The 19,379-nt window shown below is 41.3% G+C and overlaps 1 protein-coding gene across 2 annotated transcripts in view; it reads left to right on the plus strand.

The window, feature by feature from the left end:
- The window catches only part of LOC147711924 (prominin-1-A-like), a 487,531-nt gene that overhangs the window by 366,900 nt on the left and 101,252 nt on the right, over window positions 1-19,379 (plus strand). For both annotated transcript variants that reach the window (XM_086922649.1, XM_086922650.1), the window contains exons 10-13: window positions 1,267-1,330; window positions 4,362-4,521; window positions 8,311-8,463; window positions 18,852-18,975. In XM_086922649.1, the coding sequence (XP_086778775.1) occupies window positions 1,267-1,330; window positions 4,362-4,521; window positions 8,311-8,463; window positions 18,852-18,975 (501 nt within the window). The remainder of the gene's footprint in view (window positions 1-1,266; window positions 1,331-4,361; window positions 4,522-8,310; window positions 8,464-18,851; window positions 18,976-19,379) is intronic.

Consider the following 19,379-nt stretch of genomic DNA (forward strand, 5'->3'; position numbering starts at 1 on the left):
GGAGCTGTCCTCTGTCTGGCTCTTGGTCATTTTGGTGTGAGCTAGTATGACCAGGTGCTGGGGTTGTGGAGTGCTGGGTGTGCATGTTTGTATGAATGTGTGGAATTACAAACAGACCAATAAGCGCCTTACATAATTCTTTTCATATGTTTATGAATGGCTCAGTGTCCTCAGTTCAGAGTCTGCCGAGTAATCCGATTTCTGTTATCCATAGGACCCCATAGTAGGTGAAGTTGACATTGCCATACCATTTTCAATCCTCACTGACCAGTATTCAATGGCAATGCACAGTTGCAATTTATAATGTTTAGAGTGAAGTGGAAATTAGTTTGGTATGTAGTTGAGGAAAAAGATTTGAAAATGCCATTTGTCACTTTTCCGAAAAATTCGTAGAGTTAAAAATGAATAGCATTCGTTTTACATAAAAAAAGATCAGAGAGCCATGCATGCAGGAAGTGAGCTGCATCATGATCCGCAGCACTGGGTGCACTCATTGCAGAAACAGATCATTTGAAACACCCTGTGACTTCCTGCCCTCTGCATGCTCCAGTAAAATCTATGAAGAAGATTTTACTCATTTTTTTTATTGTCACTAAAGGACAACTACACCAGCCCTATAAACAAAGGACATCCACGAAACATATAGAATATGCAGACCCACCAGAAGTCACATTGGAGTAATACTCTGCTGTTTGGGCACCTGTATGTACTTAATTTTGGTGGAAATGCCTTTTTCTTACAAACCCACCATTGTGCACAATGGTGGGTTTGTAAGAAAAAGGCATTTCAACACAAAATGTAAAGGCAGGGACACGGTACAAAGTCAAATTGTCAAGGTAAGGGAAACTGTACCGAGACTAAACCTGTAATGTAAACGAAATGGCATCCAAGGTAAGCTAAATACACTTATATGACACATAGACATTGATTAAAAAAAGAAATATTGCCAGACAAATGGTTATTGGAAGGTAGAAGAAATTCATACTTAATCCATACCAGGCCAAAGCTAATTGAAAGGAAATGTCACCAAAAGCACACCATCAAAAAGGTGATGCACTCCACCTTAGTGGATTAGAAAATATAGGCTTTTCCAACTGGTGCCTTCTGTTTTAAAACTGGCCCTGACCCATTCTGTGTCTGAGTGGGGAATCCGTTGATAAAGAAGGGCCTGTTTGCTTTAAATTCTGAATTCATGTTGGTATTGTGTCTTATGCAAAGGCTATGCAATCTTATACAGTTTTTTCTCCTTTTTTTCTTGGTGTTAAGGCAAGAAACTCACTCGCAAGTATCCCAGCGCAGGTCAAAACCAAGACCAACGGCACAGTTACAGGTACACTTTGCATTTTACCATGTGTCTAACTGTGCATAACAACTATTTTTCATAATATTGTGTATGATTTCAACATAGAACTACTCTTGTTGGTGGCTGGTCCTGGATTGTAGATGTGTGGGCGGTCACTAGGGCAAGGAATAATGATTCCTTTAGGATGAAAGTGATCGCAATTGTTTCTGTTCAACTTGCTCCTCCTGTTCATTCCCCATCCCAATCAGTGTCCCACTGCAAGTCACCTCTCCCCTCATCTCTGTGGAAAGCATCATTTTCAAGGACTTCCGCCGGAAGCTCGTTCAAATTGTATGAGGCATTCTTAGAGGGCTGTTTCACTTTGCTTTGATCAGATCCTGGAGGGCATTTGAGGAGACGGAAGGAGGGTTTCTCTTATCTTAAGGGGTAGTGCTAATATAGCCGAAAACTATGTAATTGTTTCTGATTTGCCAGTGCAACCCTGACTATAATCATTCTATGCTGAATTTGTATAATCTATTAATCGAAAGTGTGATTTGTGTATAAAAAGTTTGGGGGTTTCGCTATTACGGTTCCTTTGGGGTTATTCCTGTCGGGTTCTGTTAGATTTTGCAGCTGTCATTAGGACTGCTGTTGCTGGATACTTTTATTTTTCTATGTTCCTTTGACTTAGATTCTTTATGGGATGTGTTGGTACTCTTTATGAGTTTCACACTTGGAATTCTGCTTAGATTCCACTTTAACTAGGGATTAATACATTTTATGATTCTGAATTATTTTGCACTTCTGTATTTCAGCCTTTTTGGCAAATGTGTGCATTTATCTCTGTACCGCAATTTTACCTATTCTGTATTAAATTCGACTTTTGCTTCATTTTGGCGTAGAACTCAGTCTTTTACCATTTCAATGTTTTACTTTGTTTTGTTCAGTTTAACTCTGCTAAAATTATATTACACTGGTAAGGTGTGTAGTCTCTAGCCGTTAGATCAACTGGAGATGCTGGTGCTGAAATTCTGAGATAAATATTGGTGTGTTCTAAATATTGGGTTCAGATGATTATTGGGGTTTGATGCCACAAAATTGTCCCCATTACTAGCACCGTTGAGTCACAATTGTGATCGACTTCCAACTGTGTGGTACATGTCACTGTAACATTCAGGCTCCTCCTTCCATCAATCAATCAATCACTTGTAGAGCGCACTACTTACCCGTGAGGGTCTCAGAGCGCTGAGGGGGAAGGGAGGATGCTGCTACTGCTCGAACAACCAGGTCTTGAAAAGTCTCCTGAAGGTCAGCAGGTCCGGGTCTGTCGCAGGTGGATGGGGAGGATGTTCCATGTCTTGGCGGTGAGGTGAGAGAAAGATCTGCCGCCGCTGGTTGTTCGGTGGATGCTTGGAACGGTGGCGAAGTCAGCGGAGCGAAGCTGGCAGTTCGGGGTGTAGAATGTCAGTCTTTTGTTGAGGTATGTTGGTCCGGCGTTGTAGAGTGCTTTGTGAGCGTGAGTGAGGAGCTTGAAGGTGATCCTCTTGTTGACGGGGAGCCAGTGTAGGTCTCAGTGTGGGCAGTGATATGGCTGTGATGGGGGATGTTGAGGATGAGGCAAGCGGAGGCGTTCTGTATGTGTTGAAGTCTTCTCTGGAGTTTGCCCGTGGTTCCCGCGTAGAGGGCATTGCCATAGTCCAGCCTGCTGCTGACGAAGGCTTGCGTGACCGTCCTTCTGGTTTCAGTGGGGATCAATCTTTAGATCTTGCGAAGCATGCGGAGGGCGTTGAAGCAGGAGGAGGAGACGGCGTTGACTTGCTGGGTCATTGATAGTGTTGAGTCCAGGATGAACCCCAGGTTGCGAGCGTGGTTGGTGGGTGTTGGTGCAGCTCCCAGTGTGGTCGGCCACCAGGAGTCGTCCGAGGCGTAGGGGGTGGATTGGAGAATTAAGACCACCATATTGTCAGAGTTTAGTTTCAGGCTACTGTTCTTCATCCATTCTGGGACGGCCTTCATTCCTTTGTGGAGTGTGGTTTTGGCGGTGGCAGGGTCCTTGGTGTGGGAGAGGATCAGCTGGGTGTTGTTGGCATACGAGATGATGTTGAGGTCGTGCGATCGGATGATGTTGGCAAGCGGTGTAATGTAGACGTTAAAAAGGGTCGGGCTGAGGGAAGATCTTTGGGGTACGCAGGTGATCTTGGCGGCTTCGGATTGGAATGGGGAATGAGGACTCTCTGGGTTCTGCCGGTGAGGAAGGAGGTGATCTACTCCAGGGTTTTATTGTGGATCCCTGCGTCATGGAGGCGTGAGCGTAGGGTGTGGTGGCAGGTGGTGTCGAAGGCGGCCAAGAGGTCCAGGAGTATGAGGGCCGCGGTTTCGCCATTGCCCAGCAGGGCCCTGATGTCGTCGGTGGCAGCGATGAGGGCAGTTTTGGTGCTGTGGTTACTGCGGAAACCGTATTGGGACGAGTCCAGGATGTTGTTCTCCTCTAGGAAGTGGGTCAGTTGCCTGTTGCCTTGAAGTACTTTTATCAGGATATGTACTTATTGTATTTTCAAGCGAACCGAAAAATATGTGGATACAACCCAGACTGAAAATATTTATTTGAAAGGAAGTAACCACTTTACTTTCCCTAGGTCTAAGCAGTACTGAAGCCATCTTTCTACTATATACTGTCAATGGCAATAGCACCTCCGTGCATGCTGCCTGGCTCATTAAAAAAAAAACAACAGATTTCCAGTAGTCTCTAAGAAGTGTCAAGCAGTGGCACTTTTTTGTAAAGCCATTGCAGCAATCCACATTTGAGAACTCCCAGACAGGCTTGAATTGTTAACTTCTAATCAGCTATTTTCTTCACTAAAGTTTATGTTCACTGTTAATTTGATAACTGGCCTTGATAATAGTTGACAGTTTCCTACTATTGTGGCCTGCGATTTCTCACCGAAACCAGACCGCACAGTCTAGGAAGATTCTATTACAAGCAGACTTGCACTTCACAATTGTAAATAATGATAGAGATAAAATTGTAAATTTTCTGCACCCAAGCTTAGAAGACTGTATGTTTTCTCCTTCTTAGACGTGCGAAAGCAGCTGGATGATATAAAGACAGAGCTAGATAACATCAACAAAGACTTGTCCTTCACTGACTCTCTGAACAACTTCACCACCACGTTGACTAAGGTGACCACAACCCTCTTTGAGAGTAAATCAAAAGTAGAAGAATACGACAACATAAGGTAAGAGGAAACCCTTGTGCAGTGTTCCAGAAAGGTCTCTGGCATGCATGCATCTATGTATATATATATAGAGTGGGACATACCATAAGTATGCAGTGAGCTTTTTCATATATTCAAACAATTGGCATCTTCTGAAAAAAATTCCCTACATACCCTAATAATGACTGTTGTTCTTTTATCAGCATGAATGGCGAGGCATCCTTTCTAATCAGGATCCATTGCAATCAGCCAGAACGTCCGTCAAGGTCTTTGCCATGGGTACAAAGCTTACCTGTGCCTGGTTCAGATCTATGGTATTATGGATTCTTTTAGAACCTTTCTGTAGGCACACAACTTTTAATGCAAGGCTAGCACCCATAAGCCAGAGGGGTCACTTACAGGCACTCCATGAGGGGTACATGGTTTGCCACACACACTTCACTGGTTTACAAGGGTTGCGATGCAGGGTTCATGTCCTTGGGGCAAAGGGTTTAGAATTCCTTGCAGATGCCAAAATGTTCTCGCGGAGGGTTCAACTAAATAATGTTGAGGAGTCTCTACGATGCATTAAAGCTGGTGCGAGAGTTACCACGCAGAGTTCCTGGTGCACACATGTCCATGTAGTCAGATAGCGCAACCTTAGACCTGTCCCCCAGTTAGGCAGAGGACACTTGATGTATATAAGGCACATGCTTCAGGCCTAGAATCTCATTGATAGTGTGAACAGTCCTGTGGCAGAAGAAGACTCTTCCAGTGCTTGGGTAGTAAAAGGTAGCAGCCCCTTCCCTCGTAACTGATGTTCCTGCAGAATTGTGCTAATACTTCACTACTAAATCTTATCACCTTTCTAAAATGTCATAAAATCCCCCCTCTTATTTTAAGGTCCCCCCTGCCATGAAATGCTCAATGTAAAGTATGTACAGTATGTAAATTGTATGACCTATCTTTACACATGAATATGTTACTAGAGGCAGACAGTGAAATAGGATGAGTATCTCCCACTGATAAAGAACCTGTGTAAGGTCCAAAATGCGTAGGGGTTAAAAGAAATTTGTAACAAATCTATGTTGATCAATCAGATGGGACATACAAGTACAAACTTGGAGTTGGACTTGGACGACTCTAACAACCTCTGTATCACTCTGTACCATGTATTAAAGGTGCAAAAAACGAGAATGTACAGTATTGGTCTATCCTGATTTAATCATTTCATGTAAGAGACCATAAAAGTATGCCAGTATTGCAACTAATAGCTATGCAGAAGGAGATTATACCCTTTATGGGGTTAGTTTATCCTCTACTATACAAGTAACTTCACCACTGACCTTCACCACATCTTCTATCCAGAACTCAACTTATCTTACAAATATCAATAGATCAGTAGGACGGCTCAGTGAGTTAAGCGGTCTCTTCTGTGAGATGTGTATAGCTTTCAGTTCAGGGATTTAATTTCAGAAGGGCAGACTAATCCTTTTATCCTTCAAAGGCAGATAAAATGAGCATCTTTAATCTGGATAATAGTAAAACCCCATTTATGCAGTGATTGAAAATGGGAATAAATCTGCAATGCCAAGCAGAACATAAAGAAAAAGTATTTATTCTTATTATTCTATGCCTACTGTCTCTATCCTCCAGTACATTCCAGCATGTAGCCCACTGTGACCCTCACCTGCTTCGGCAGCTTGCAGGTTACACAGTCACAACAGAATATTTCTTGCTATTTTGTTGAAAAGAAATCTGTCTGGCATCATGCAGGAAATTATTGACCCTCCTTTGTGAAAAGATTTCTATGAAGCTCAATATTACTTGGGAGCACACTGCCCTGCTTTAAACCACTAACTGAGATCCAAATTAGCAATTTTAAGTATTCATTCTTCCACCCCTTTATCTTCCTGGAGCTGCCCATGCTTTTGAATTGTTCTTGTATTACAAGGATTGTTCTCAATGCATGAATTTTGCCATGGTACATTCTGCTAAAGATCTGATCATCGGAATAATTGCAACCTAATATCATTGATGCAATATCGAGGCATATTGATGGAGAAGATGGTTCTTAGCCTGTTACAGTTATTTGCAAATATAAATTTATTGGATTTATTCCAGATGGGATGTAGGCCCCACTAAAGCACCAAGCTGATGGTAGTATCTGGAGGACCAACTCTGGCTGGGTAATGGTGGTGATGTGGCCCTGGTTTTGTTAGATTTATTAGAGACCTTTGATATTATTGACTACAACATCCTATTAGACAGATTGGCCCAGACCAATGTTTATGGTTTTGTCCTAGTCTATTTGAAATCATGGAAATGCAGTAAATTTCAGAGTGTTGTCATGTTGTAATTTCCATCTCAGTCTAAAGAAATCAACCATGGTGTTTTTGTCCTCCAGCAATCAATATTATCCCCCTTCTAACCTGTGCATGAGGTCCCATGATTGAGCGCATTTTACATGCATGCCGATAACACTCAGCTGATCCTCAGCTGTCAAAACATTCAGTTGGGTCAGAAGAAATCCAGGCCCTAATTCTGTATATAAGTGCTTTTACATGACATGGTGATAGATGTCTCTTTTTGTAGCTCAATCCTACAAAAAAACAACTTGTCCTTACTACTGTGAATGGAACCTTCTGAGAGAGCCTGATTTGGCCACAGCCCAAAACCCCTTCCTCACTAGTTTAAGGCACTTTAATATCTGGGTAGTTGATCCATACTTAAAGAACCAGGTTCCCAAAGGTTCCAATACTTGTTTTTTTACAACTAAAGATCCTGAAGAACGTGCTCCCCTACACTGATTCATATCTACATGTGGCACCTTTGTTCCATCACAATTTGGACTACAGCAATGCTGACTACGTTTTCTACTTTCATACAAAAAGCATAACCTCCTGTAGATGGATAAACATATTTACATGGGCTCCCAAACCTTTAGGGTGAGGAATTCTAGCACAAACAGAAATATTCCATTCAACGTGAAGATAAAATGTACACACAGGAAACGAGTGAACTTCCTTGACTTAGAATTGGCAGATGTTTAAGAGGAAATCTAAACCTGAAGAAAAAACACAGTTGAAACAATTAGCAATTCAACAATAAACAAAACCAGTGAAAGAACCACGATGAGCCAAATTGTTTTTATTGTTGTATTTAACAGCTTAGTCTACTGCGCTATTCATTATATTCCGTACTGCTGAACCAGTGCTATATTTTGACAATTAACCATACCCGTCCTGCCTATGTACATCCATCCACGGCTGTTGCTTAGAGATCATAGGTTTCAATCAGTTCTACCCAACCTATGCCAGAGCTTCATCCTGGAATGTCCAAAATGCCTTAAGATATCCAGAATACTTGATGTCTATGTATGGCCAGCTGCACACCTTCATGTTTTGGAGGGATTTGTAGTAATAACATAGCATAGCATGATGTTATGTTATCATGTGACGCGTTGCAATTCCTCTATGGCTATTTTCATTCAAAGGTTTTACTTCACAAGGACAAGAATTTCTACAAATGTGTATCTAAAAACAGCTCGAAGCCAATTTACATAGATGTCTATATACATTGCTGCCATCTTAGACAACATATATGTAAAAATATGTATTCAAATGCATTAATCGTATTAATTTTATTAGTTAACTATCTTTGGCACGACATAAAACGAGTTATATTTCAAAAGATATTTAAGCTGCCGCTCAGGCATTTATATTTTGTCAAGTATGTTAGAGACAGTTTGATCTTTTAAGGATTCTGCTGACAGGAGAGGGTTCATGAGATAATGAATGAACCTGCTATTGTCTTTTCTCTCCTCTACAGGTGGAGTGTGGGCGTTGCATTGTCCTGTATTGTGCTGTTGATTGTCCTTTGCAATGTTTTTGGTCTTCTCCTTGGACCAATTGGACTTAAATCAAAAGTGGATCCTACAGAACGAAGCTGTGCATCCAATTCAGGAGGAAACTTCTTCATGGCGTAAGCATAACTTACAATTTAGTAGCACCTCCTAAAAATTAGGGTGTGTCCCCCTTTGGGCAGAGAGCGATACCCCGGGAGCACGACACATATAATTTGAACTCAGAAGGTAACAAGTGAATTTCAATATACAACCAGGCTGTGCAAGTACTCTAACCAAATTGATTTAATCTACTTCCGTAAGCAGAATTTACACATTTATTACCCCAGGACCTCAGGCTACCTTTGACCACCTACACTTAAACGATAATGCAACTCTCAGAAAAGTTGAGATGTCTTTTTGTCCAACAGTCTACTTATTAGTTTTAAATCTATTCCTCATAGCCACACACGTTTGAAGTATATTTTAACTTTCCTGGGATCTGCAAAAAGCTCATGAAACATGCACGGAAATGTCTGGAAGTCAAAGATTTTCTTGATTGCTCCTGTTGCGAAGTTCATGCTATCAGGTGTTATGGACAATGCGCATTAGTAAGTGTAACGTAAATGTGCACTTGCAAATGTAATTATTTTTCCTACATTTCATAGCGTGGAAAATATATTTCCTAGTGGAGAAAACTTCCCCTTGCCATAAGTAAAAATGTGGGTGTTGTCTTGCATTTCTCACCCTGGGAGAAGACATCACTGCCTTTTGAACAACAAGTGTTGATTGTTATTTCTTGGGGGAGGACCCACTATTGAAAACCTCAACACAAACTACTCCCAAATGTGTAGGGATGCACATGCAAGGCAATAAGTCTCCTTTCTTAGCTGCTCTCTCCCCTCTCACACACTGTTCGTTGGAAAAATCTGCAAATGTTCATTCTGGGAGTCAATCATAAATAGAACTATTTGCACACCTAGGAGACAGTTATGGAAAACCATTTATGAACTTGGATCTAATTATATAGGCCTACTCACTAAACGATTGCACACATCTAAATATATTGTATACATTTTCAAATGAGTTCACCCATGCAAACATTGCTCTGGGTCACTCCACTGACTGCATTTTGGATTATGGCATGGTTGTTGCTAGGCAAAGTGATGATTGACGTTTACTGTACATTTCAATCGCACCCACTCTGCAGTCCAAAGTTAAGCAGGCGTGATTTCAGCAGTCACACAGGGGTCAATTTTCCATATTTTAGGCATCTGGAACAACAGGATTAACTCTTTATGGGCTAGGGTGGTCACTATATCGCATGTTATATATGACATGCAATATTATAGTATCTGCTACATTGGCCTACTACTACCATATCGAAAGTTAAGTATATCTTCCCTGTTCTTCAGTTCTCTTATACATAGCTCCTATTGTAAGTATGTGTGGCATTAAGAATAGTAAATATCTATTTACTGTGCAATAGTGTTTGGTCAATGTAGTGGGTGTGATATTATTGCAGATTGAAATTAACAAACTTGATATAGTGCCATACAACCCTATAGGGTACTTCCTCATGTATGAACTGCTCCTTGGGGCAGCATGAGATGGATGATTATTGTTGGTAGGGTGTATCGGTGTCTGCCCAGTTGTGGGTGAATAAGAAGGAGCTCCTGGCATGTGCCAGGCCCCATCATAGTAATCTGGGAAGTAAGTATATAGAGCTCTGCTCTCCTGGACAGCTCTTTAATGCGTTCGACAAACAAAAACAAGTACTTTCCCTTAAAACTTGGTCGGTGCAATGGACAACATAACGTGCTTTTACTTTCACTCTCCATATATGAAGTTTACTGAATTCTATCCCCAGCAATCAACAGCGAATACATTTAACGTGGGGATTTTGTCACTCAATAGAAGGACATGTTTAGAACTTGTTTAAAGTAGAAGCACACATGTTTAAAACATGTTTGAAGTAGAAGGACGCATGTTCCTACATCTAGCTCTCTATGTTGACTTCAGTCCATTTTAGTCATTCTTGCTTTTGGCTTATGTGTTTCAACATTTTGAAAAAGGTAACAAACATCATTTTTTAAAACAGCCCAAAGTAAATTATAGTACATTACCAGCTGTACAAATAAAAAACAATATCTAAAGAAAGATTACAAGGAGGGACGCCGTGCCTGTCATCCATGCAAGACATGTGCTCTACAGTATGTGTGCCCAGTACCCTTCGATATTTGTGTACATCCTTCGTGTATTCCCCACCACAATGTAATTGCAATGCAGTTCTTCTCCCTGGAAAAAAACCTCGTTTTTGTGTTATTTAAATGATAGACTCAAAAGATTCGACAAAGGAAATTTTTATCTGGCCATGTATTGAATTTTTGTCCATGAACATCTTAAAATCTGCCTATATTATACACAATGATAAGCAAGAAGTGAACATCACAACAAAGCTTGAAACACATAAACAAACTTTGCAGGACACTGAATTCATTTGGGTCATAACCTAATCCTTTAACAGTACATTAGCTCCTATTTTTAGCATGAGTGTTAACACTTAAGTCAGTGACATTCTTCACAGCTATTTAAAAAAAGCAAAAAGTGTGAGAGTCACCAAAAAAAGCACAATATTTAGCCATATAATTAATGAATCAAGTGATTTCGGGTTTACTTTGACTCCGAATAATTCCTCCTCCTGTTTGAAATAGATTTCACTTTTTCTGTGCTCAAGTGTAATCGCATATTTAGGAAGGACCACTCCTGCTAACAGGACTTTGTATTATCAGTTCAATCAAAAAAGCCTTATTCAAGAACATTTAGCAAAGCCTAGGGATTTCTTCAAAAACAAGAGCTTTCAGCAACATCGAGATTGATACATTCTGTTTAACACCGAAATACAGGCTCATTGCACCAATGCAGTGCCTATTTTAGCTTAGAAGGCTGTCTTAAGTTGCTTGATAGACATCTCACATCTAAAACTAAATCAGAGGAGTCAATCAGAGGCGATCCTGATTTATCAGACGGTCTTGCTCCCTCCATGTAGTCTACGGTACACGTTATTGAGCAAGACCCAGGAAAACCACCATGATCTTGCCAAATACTGTCAATGACCAAGATCTTAATTTTTTTGATTGAGAGACTTTTTCAGAAGTTCATCAGCGGTCAGAAGTTATTGGGCAATATCCTTGATGGGTATTTCTGTTTATTTGTGGTGTCCCAATACCTTACCTGTTACTGTCTTTCAATTGGATTTCCTTTATTAAGCCTTAATTTCTCACAGTAAACTGGATCTGTAATCTAGACAAACTCCAGGAATTGATTGTAGGTAGGTCTGGTGTTCACACGCAGTATGGCAAAGTAATCACACTCTGTAAAATCAGTGTCCAGTCAAAGGTGTAGCCTTTGAAAATATTAGCTCTATATTTACACTACAGCAGAAAGATAGGTTAGTTAAAGTAAGGTACTTAAAAAATATCTTAGCACCTTCTAGGCCTTAAATACAACATAACCTCCAACTTTATTTTAATGATTATGTGGCTATGTATGTTGGTTCATATAAAATGGAAAAAGCTACAAAGGAACAAAGGGATTTCAGAGTAAACCCTAGGCTTTGAATAAAGGGGCAACATGGTGCCATCTTTTTAAGACATTGTTCTCCCAGATGATGCAACACTTCTTGTAGAGGTCAAATAAGTACAATGAACCTGCTCTTGAGGTGGAGTACGTAAGGCAAAATGGCCCAAAGGCTGAAAGTCTGAGCACAATCGAAGGTTATGCAATCTTTGAATTTCCATTCCGTACCCAAGCAGTACAGAAACATCTTTGCAGGCTTATTAAAAGGCTTTCTATACTGGAGGGCGTTAGGCCATGGTAACACATAAATATAGGGTTCTGCATTCAGAAAGCACATGACAAACATTCCAAATGGGGTCAAAAATAAGTAGCCTGCTTGTACTTCAGTAAACTCAGCTTTAACAAAGTATGCTGATCTCTATTCTCGAAATGGATTGCTGTATAGAAACTAGAGATGGACAAAGTTACTGCAGGGTTTCAGAAGTGCATGCCCCAGCAGCTGCCCAAATGGTGGTGTCGGAGATCTCCCTTTGGTAAAATATAGAAAAAAGTTTTAAAAAGTTTATTTAACAAAAGAAAACCTGAAACATTTTTTATGTAAATATCATTGTAAATAAATGTTTGTATATTTATTTTGAATGTAGAACAAAATAAAAACAAATCTACAGCATTAGTAACTTAATTTAAATGTAAAAAGTAATCATTTTGAATTTTTTGAAAAAAATTCTGAAGTTCAATTTGAAAGAAATTCCACCTAAAGTAGAATATATATATATATATTTCTTTTTTTGTGTTTTTTTTGTGTCCTCATAACCACCATGTAGACAAAGTGCCAAAAGGAATTTACAGAGAGCAGCTGTCTCAGTTTATCTGAAAAACTGGAAGGGACACAAATATAGTGGGGGCCATCTATCCCTCAGCTGTCAACTGTATTCCAAGAAGGCACAAAGTCCATGATTTACCAATCTGCGGCAAACCTTGGGGTAGTTGGCAGCCAGTTGGGGCCGGGCATGAACCGGATAACGGCTGTTCCACTGGGGCAAGCTTTAGAGGCACCATAGGAGATCAATCATTGGACCGGGGGAAAAAAAAACCCCGGATAAATCAATGAAGCCAAAATAATAAATAGCAGAACGCCCTTTTACTCTGATTACCAGATCTAGCCTGATCGGTACATGAGGTCTGCTGGACTGAAGTTTGCCAATCTCTGAAGGTAGGAGGTGAAGAGTCTTTCCATTTCCTACAGATCTCCCTTCTTAAAAGCAGAATTGCATAACATACTAGGCACCTAGCTGGACTTTGTACACCTTCTAGAACAGCAAATAACACCATGGGCAGATCTATAGTGACAAGTCTTCCCAATGACCATGTGAGGGAGTTGCTGATCTCCTCCCAAAATGTGGCTAACTGAGGGCATTCAAAAAACATGTATATCTGATGAAGCAATCAACCCGCATTTAGCACAAGACACTGACTCTCCTCCCGAAAATTTAGACAACCTGAGAGGGGAGTAGTATGCCCTATGAAGGGTAAAAATATGATTCCTGCGTAACCAGGAAGGCTTGACAATGTTCCATAGAAGTTCAAAAGAAGTCATCCAAAGATCTTGTAGATTCTGGTCCATCAAGACAGAACCCCATAACGACTCCGGCAGAACAAAGTCTCCATCCGACTCATCCAGAATGAGATTATACCACTTGAACACTTCTTTTTTAACTGGACCCAAGTTTACTAAATCACATACCAATGGGCTGTGCCCTCCAAGTTTGAACTTACTCCTGTTAGCGGAAGAGGTTTTATAGGGTAAAGTCCAGCTAAGAATCTATAAGTATTTAAATCGTGAAAGATTGGGGCCAACCTTAACTTGCAGATGTTCCCACGAGACTAAATCCCCCTCATAAAAGTGGTATCCCCAAACTTCCAGGCCTGCCCCTCTCAAAGGGATAGCTCGACTGTCTTCAAGCCAAGCAGGATTTTCAGGCAACCCCCACAGCAATGTTTTTTCACAAAAGTAATTTTGTTTTATAGATTTCATAACTTCAGTCCAAGTTCTATCAAGACCTTGTAGAGTCTTCAGTTTGATTTTTTTTTTTAAACTTAGGATTGCCAAATTTAAAAAGAAAACCCGAACGATTAATTCTTTCCCCATCCAACATAGCTGCAAACATTGGACCCACCCCAGAAGCTGAGGGTCCTTTCAACAGCATTCGAGAGTGGGATAATTGAAAGGCCCAGGCATAGATCTTTAGGTCTGGAGCCGCCAGGCCACCTTTATCCCGTCGCCGTCTTAGTTTTTTCCAGGCGATTCGTGGAAGATGGTTATTCCAGATAAAGGATGAGATGTTGGACTGGAACTTGGCTAAAATAGTTTGATCAAAGTATAAAGGAATTGGATTAAATAGAAAAGAAATTTTAGGCAGGATCGACATTTTAATGAGGTTGGCTCTACCTAATAATGAAAGGGGCAGATGCGACCATGATTGAAGAAGCTTACGGCAATCTTTGACAACGGCTGATAAGTTGACTTGGACAAGTTTATTAATGTCACTATCGTCATGCCTATGTATCGCATTGAAATGCCTGCTTGAAGTTCTGTTACAGAGTCCTCATCATTCCATACCAGCATTTCAGTCTTGGCTGCATTGATCTCATATCCCGACACTTGTCCGAAGGCATGAGCCAATTTCAAGATAGCCGGGAGTGCAGTGGTGACCTCTGATGTTAAAATAAGCACGTCATCGGCCTATAATGCTACCTTCCTCATCCAACCTTGATAGGAGAAAGGTTTGATGGTCACCTCCTCCCTTAGATGTTGCGCAAAGGGCTCAATGTAAAAATCAAAAAGCAAGAGAGAAAGCGGGCATCCCTGCCGTGTTCCCCTAGAGATGGAAAAAGGGTTCGAAAGGCCACCATTAACAAGGAGGCACGCAGATGGATTATTGTACAACAGGCCTATCACCCTACGGAATATATTATATTATGTATTAATAATAAGTGAGGTATAGAATTAATTAAAAGAAATGTAATTATAGTTTAATAAAAGTGACTCGCACATTGTTTTTTAAAGTAAAAAAAGGTTATCAACGTATGTCCAAATAAAAAAGATAATTATGTTGACATTAAAATAAATGCATTCATATTTGTAACTATTTTAATTTAACATTATTTCCTATTGGGTTTAATTTTAAGTCTCTACCACCATTATTTTCTGTTGGAGGGTGTTGCAGTACCAGTGTATGGTGATCTATGTACCAAACAGTGATAGAAGATTAAAACAGTTACTATCAAGGTTATAGTGAGTGCCGTTGTTGTCTTTTGAAGATGTGAGTATTTATATATTTGTGAACTTGGTGTGCATTCATGACCCTATGCTAATGATATGCATCTCTAATGTGTTTTTCAAATTATGAATGCCTTTACAACGGAACTGTAGTATAAATAAGTCTAGGACCAACTGTTTACTATATCGATCGATACCCAGGTCCGTGGACATTTATGGGTTACCCCATTATATTATAATAGATTCCCTTTAGGCCCACTGGTCTACAAATTCTACACCATTCCATGTTCCAACTACGTTTAAAATTACTACCTGGTAAAATAAAGCTTGAATCTTCAATGAACCACAGGAGTCAGTGGACATAAAAAAAGCCCATGGACAAAGTCCTCCTTGTACACTGTAAAAAAAGGCTTTGTTCCAAGTAGCAACATGATCTCTTTCACAAAACTATACCCATGCTTTGGGATTGACCTTCTGTTATTATTTATCTTCACGTCAGTTAATGACATAATGAGACCAAATCTATCTGCACAATCCACAACTCTTTTTATAAATGCAATATCATCAACTTCAAACTAAGTACCTTTAATAGTCTCCACTGATGAACGTGAAATACCTAAAATAATTTTCTGTAGCACTCTGCAGAGGCAGGAGATAAAGCAATTTTATGTCAGATAAACTGGATAAGACTTAACATGTGTATACCAACAGTTGTTCTATTTCCAAGGACCTGATTTCGTTCCAGCATCCAAACACCAAAGACCTTGCATGGTGATGGACGTGCACCCCTGCCCTGAGTGCCCCAATTGTAATTATGTCTGGTTCGCTAATGCTAATTTTTTGTTGTTATGGGCGAACACGGATCATGGGTGTGCCCCTTAACACAGGCTCATCAAATTCGGTCTTTTTGGATCGGGAGGGGCTCCCAAAGCACAATCCTGATAGTAGTGAAAGGTTTCTGCCTTTGACAAAGTGGAGTGGTGTGCCTCACTGGTTAGAGGCGGCAGACCCGGAAGCAGAGAACGGCCCGGGACCAGGGTTCAATTCCCGACGCGGCAGGGTCGTGGACCAGGGTCAGCGGACTCGATAATTCTCGCCTCGGTGCCTACTCTAACCAGGGATCACACTCGGCAACTCTGGGCATTAGCTTGCCTCATCTCTACAACGGCCCCCCACATTCGCCGGGGATGCCTGGTTTCACCTTGGAGATACCCAGTAGGGACCATCTCACAGGGATAGCCAGGACGGGTTCCCCAGCGGTCTACAGCGCCACGACGCCTCAGGGCAGCACTGCGCTTTACAAGACACATTACATTACAAAGGTTAAGCAGCACGAGTGCAGGGTGGCAGGATACCGTGTAGTGATCAGTAGGTGTGAACAGCCATTTTACCTGTGTCACTAGAGTGAAGCCAACAAATTAAAGTTCCTCTGCTCTGTGCTTAACTCACCCTTGGCCTACATCGGTTTGGTGTGTAGTGATGTGCAGTGTGTGCATGTGCAATATACATATGCTGGGTGTATGTGTGCTTGTGAATGGTACAAGACATAGAAGATGTAGTGCTGTGCAGTGCATGTATGTTATAGGCATGTGCTGGGTGTATGTGTGCCAGTGAATAGTACAGTACATGCTTGACTCTGGATTCCATTTTGGGAGATCCACAGCTGCCCAGTGAAACAAGAGGACTTAGAGGAATCCACCAGGAAGATTTCCATATTGCTGCATTCTTGTGAGTGGGGTAGGACACACTGAAGAGGGGATAACCAGGCTTCCCCTGTACACCTCAAAGGGTGCTCTTTAATTCAGAGAGAGGGGCCTGGGCACATCTCAGGAAGGAGATGGGGATGATAACAGAATCATAAGGAGAAGGGCTGAGGCCGTGGGGTAACAGTTTGATACACACATCACTGTGGCTGACATCCAGGAGTGAACCTCTAGTCACTCCCATGGCCTGTGTTGTGGGGCTATCAGATTTGGAGTTGCTTCTGCTGTGACAGACTGATTTCTGGAGGAAGGGCAGGGCAGAGGAGGAAGCACTTCAAAAGGAAGCAGACCCCAACATAGACTTCAGATATAGACTCTAAATCACATTTGGTGTCTGGATATGGACTATAAAAAGGGGAGCTCGAAACCCCCATAATGGTGAACTGTCAAGCAAACAATCTGGCTGTGCGGGGTGTAAGGAGACTGGCTTTTGCACCAATTGAGTCACAGCCTGTGTGCTGAAAGAAGTCAGTGTCGTATGCCAGGTGGGGTTTCCGTGAAGACTACTGACATGCCAATTGGGCAATAGCCCTCATGTGGAATGAATTTAATGGCCCCATATGACAGTTGTTGCTACCATCATGATTGCTCGTGTGCCAATCGGCCCATAGCCCCTGTGTAGAGTGAGGATGATGACCCCACCCGTATGCCAGATGAGGCCACTGGGAAAAACCATGGAGGGGGCCTGGTCGAGACCATCATGGAGAGGAAGAGGTTGCCACGTGACCTGCGGAGGCCCAAGTCATGACTGAGGACCAGCACCAGGAGAGTCAAATTACCCTCCACGGAAAATAGTTTTAGATGACCGGCAAGAACCACCTCCTTCCCCCCCCGGCTGCTCCCTCTACAGGGCCGGGTGTGAGGAACTCAAGGACACCCGATCACTGCCCCTGCAGGGCAGCCTGTGAGGAACTCACTGGAGACAGCTGCTGCTGCTTCAGTGCCCGGTAAGGGGGCGCACTTGGAGACTTCGATTATGCAGTCCTGCTTGTGTGGGCAAGGCCTATTTATGGGCCAGACGACCCGGAGGAACTTCCATAAAAAGCTCTGGCACTGGAACACTTTTAACTCAATAAGGGTCGGAGTGGGACTCCTGAGACTCAGCCTACTAGTGAGGCTTTACCTGAATGTTGCCTTTACTGTATGAGGAATAAACACTGTCACTAGCGAGAGGGGAATGGGACTCAGGAACCCATCTGTTAAAACACTAGAGACCTGACCTTAGGGAACTTGTTTATGAATGCCGTATTCTACTTTGTAATAGTATTTAAAAACTCCTTTTTTCAAAAAATGCAAATATTTGATTGGACAATCATACCTTGATACTGATGAACATATTTTGAGTTGTGAGCTAGCCTCTTTTACAAGATGCCTTGGACTGCTCGACCAGTACTACCACGGAGATTCAAGTTCTGAAGGGGTACATGGCTAAGTTGCTCAGGATCCATAGTAGCTAGGGGCCTAGGACATCAGCAGTAAAAGTCCTCTACCCCTATGTTGACCCCAGTAGTTCTTGCTTGCTCCGTGGCTCTCTGAATGGGGTTCTGACAGAGATATGTTCCCTAAACAAAAAAACAGGCACTGACATCATACTGTCTCGATGGAAGGTACGACTTTCCCTCCCAATTTCTTATTAAATCTAATAATTTGGTTTCTGTAACTGCCAGTTTTCTACAGTTTACAACAAGTGCCTACCAGAATCTGTCAATACATACTTACTTATCTTGCCAAGGAGCATCACTTTTGTTTTTAAATTGTTTGAAGACACATGTACTGCATACATCCAATGCTCCATTCCCATTTGTGTTAATCAAATTGCATATAATAGTTGCATAGAATACATCAGGCTAACAAACAACTATTAACATGTAGGTTTGAACCTTGACTGTGCTTTTCTATCTCGCAGGGGTGCCGGATTCAGCTTTATTTTCTCTTGGCTGCTCATGATCGTGGTTCTTGCACTGTTCTTAATCGGTGGGAACTCGTACACAATAATATGCAAACCATGGAACAATCAACAGCTATTTAAGGTAAATCCTATATCTAAACACAATGCTGCTGCATGCCTTTTTTTACAGTAGTACTTGTCTTGTCTAAATCTGTCTTTAGCTGTACGTGTGTACCCTGAGTTATTTCGATGTGTATATTTATGAACTTGTTTAAGGGTATGATTGATCAAAATAAACCTGTTCAATCAATCAATTAAAAATATTGTATTTCAGGTTATAAGATCCATTAAACTCCTCACTAACTAAAAGAATTATTAATGTATTGCATATAACACAATTCCTCTATACCAATAGTATAATGTAATTCAATAAATATTGCTGGACCTGTTTTGCGTTTAACTCAGGGATAAAATCATAAAAGCACATCCAAAATTGCAAGCAAAGTATCATGCACATAAGCCCCCTCATCACACAAATGTATACCA

This window comes from Lissotriton vulgaris, chromosome 5, assembly GCF_964263255.1.
Source record: "Lissotriton vulgaris chromosome 5, aLisVul1.2, whole genome shotgun sequence".
Classification (NCBI taxonomy): domain Eukaryota; kingdom Metazoa; phylum Chordata; class Amphibia; order Caudata; family Salamandridae; genus Lissotriton; species Lissotriton vulgaris.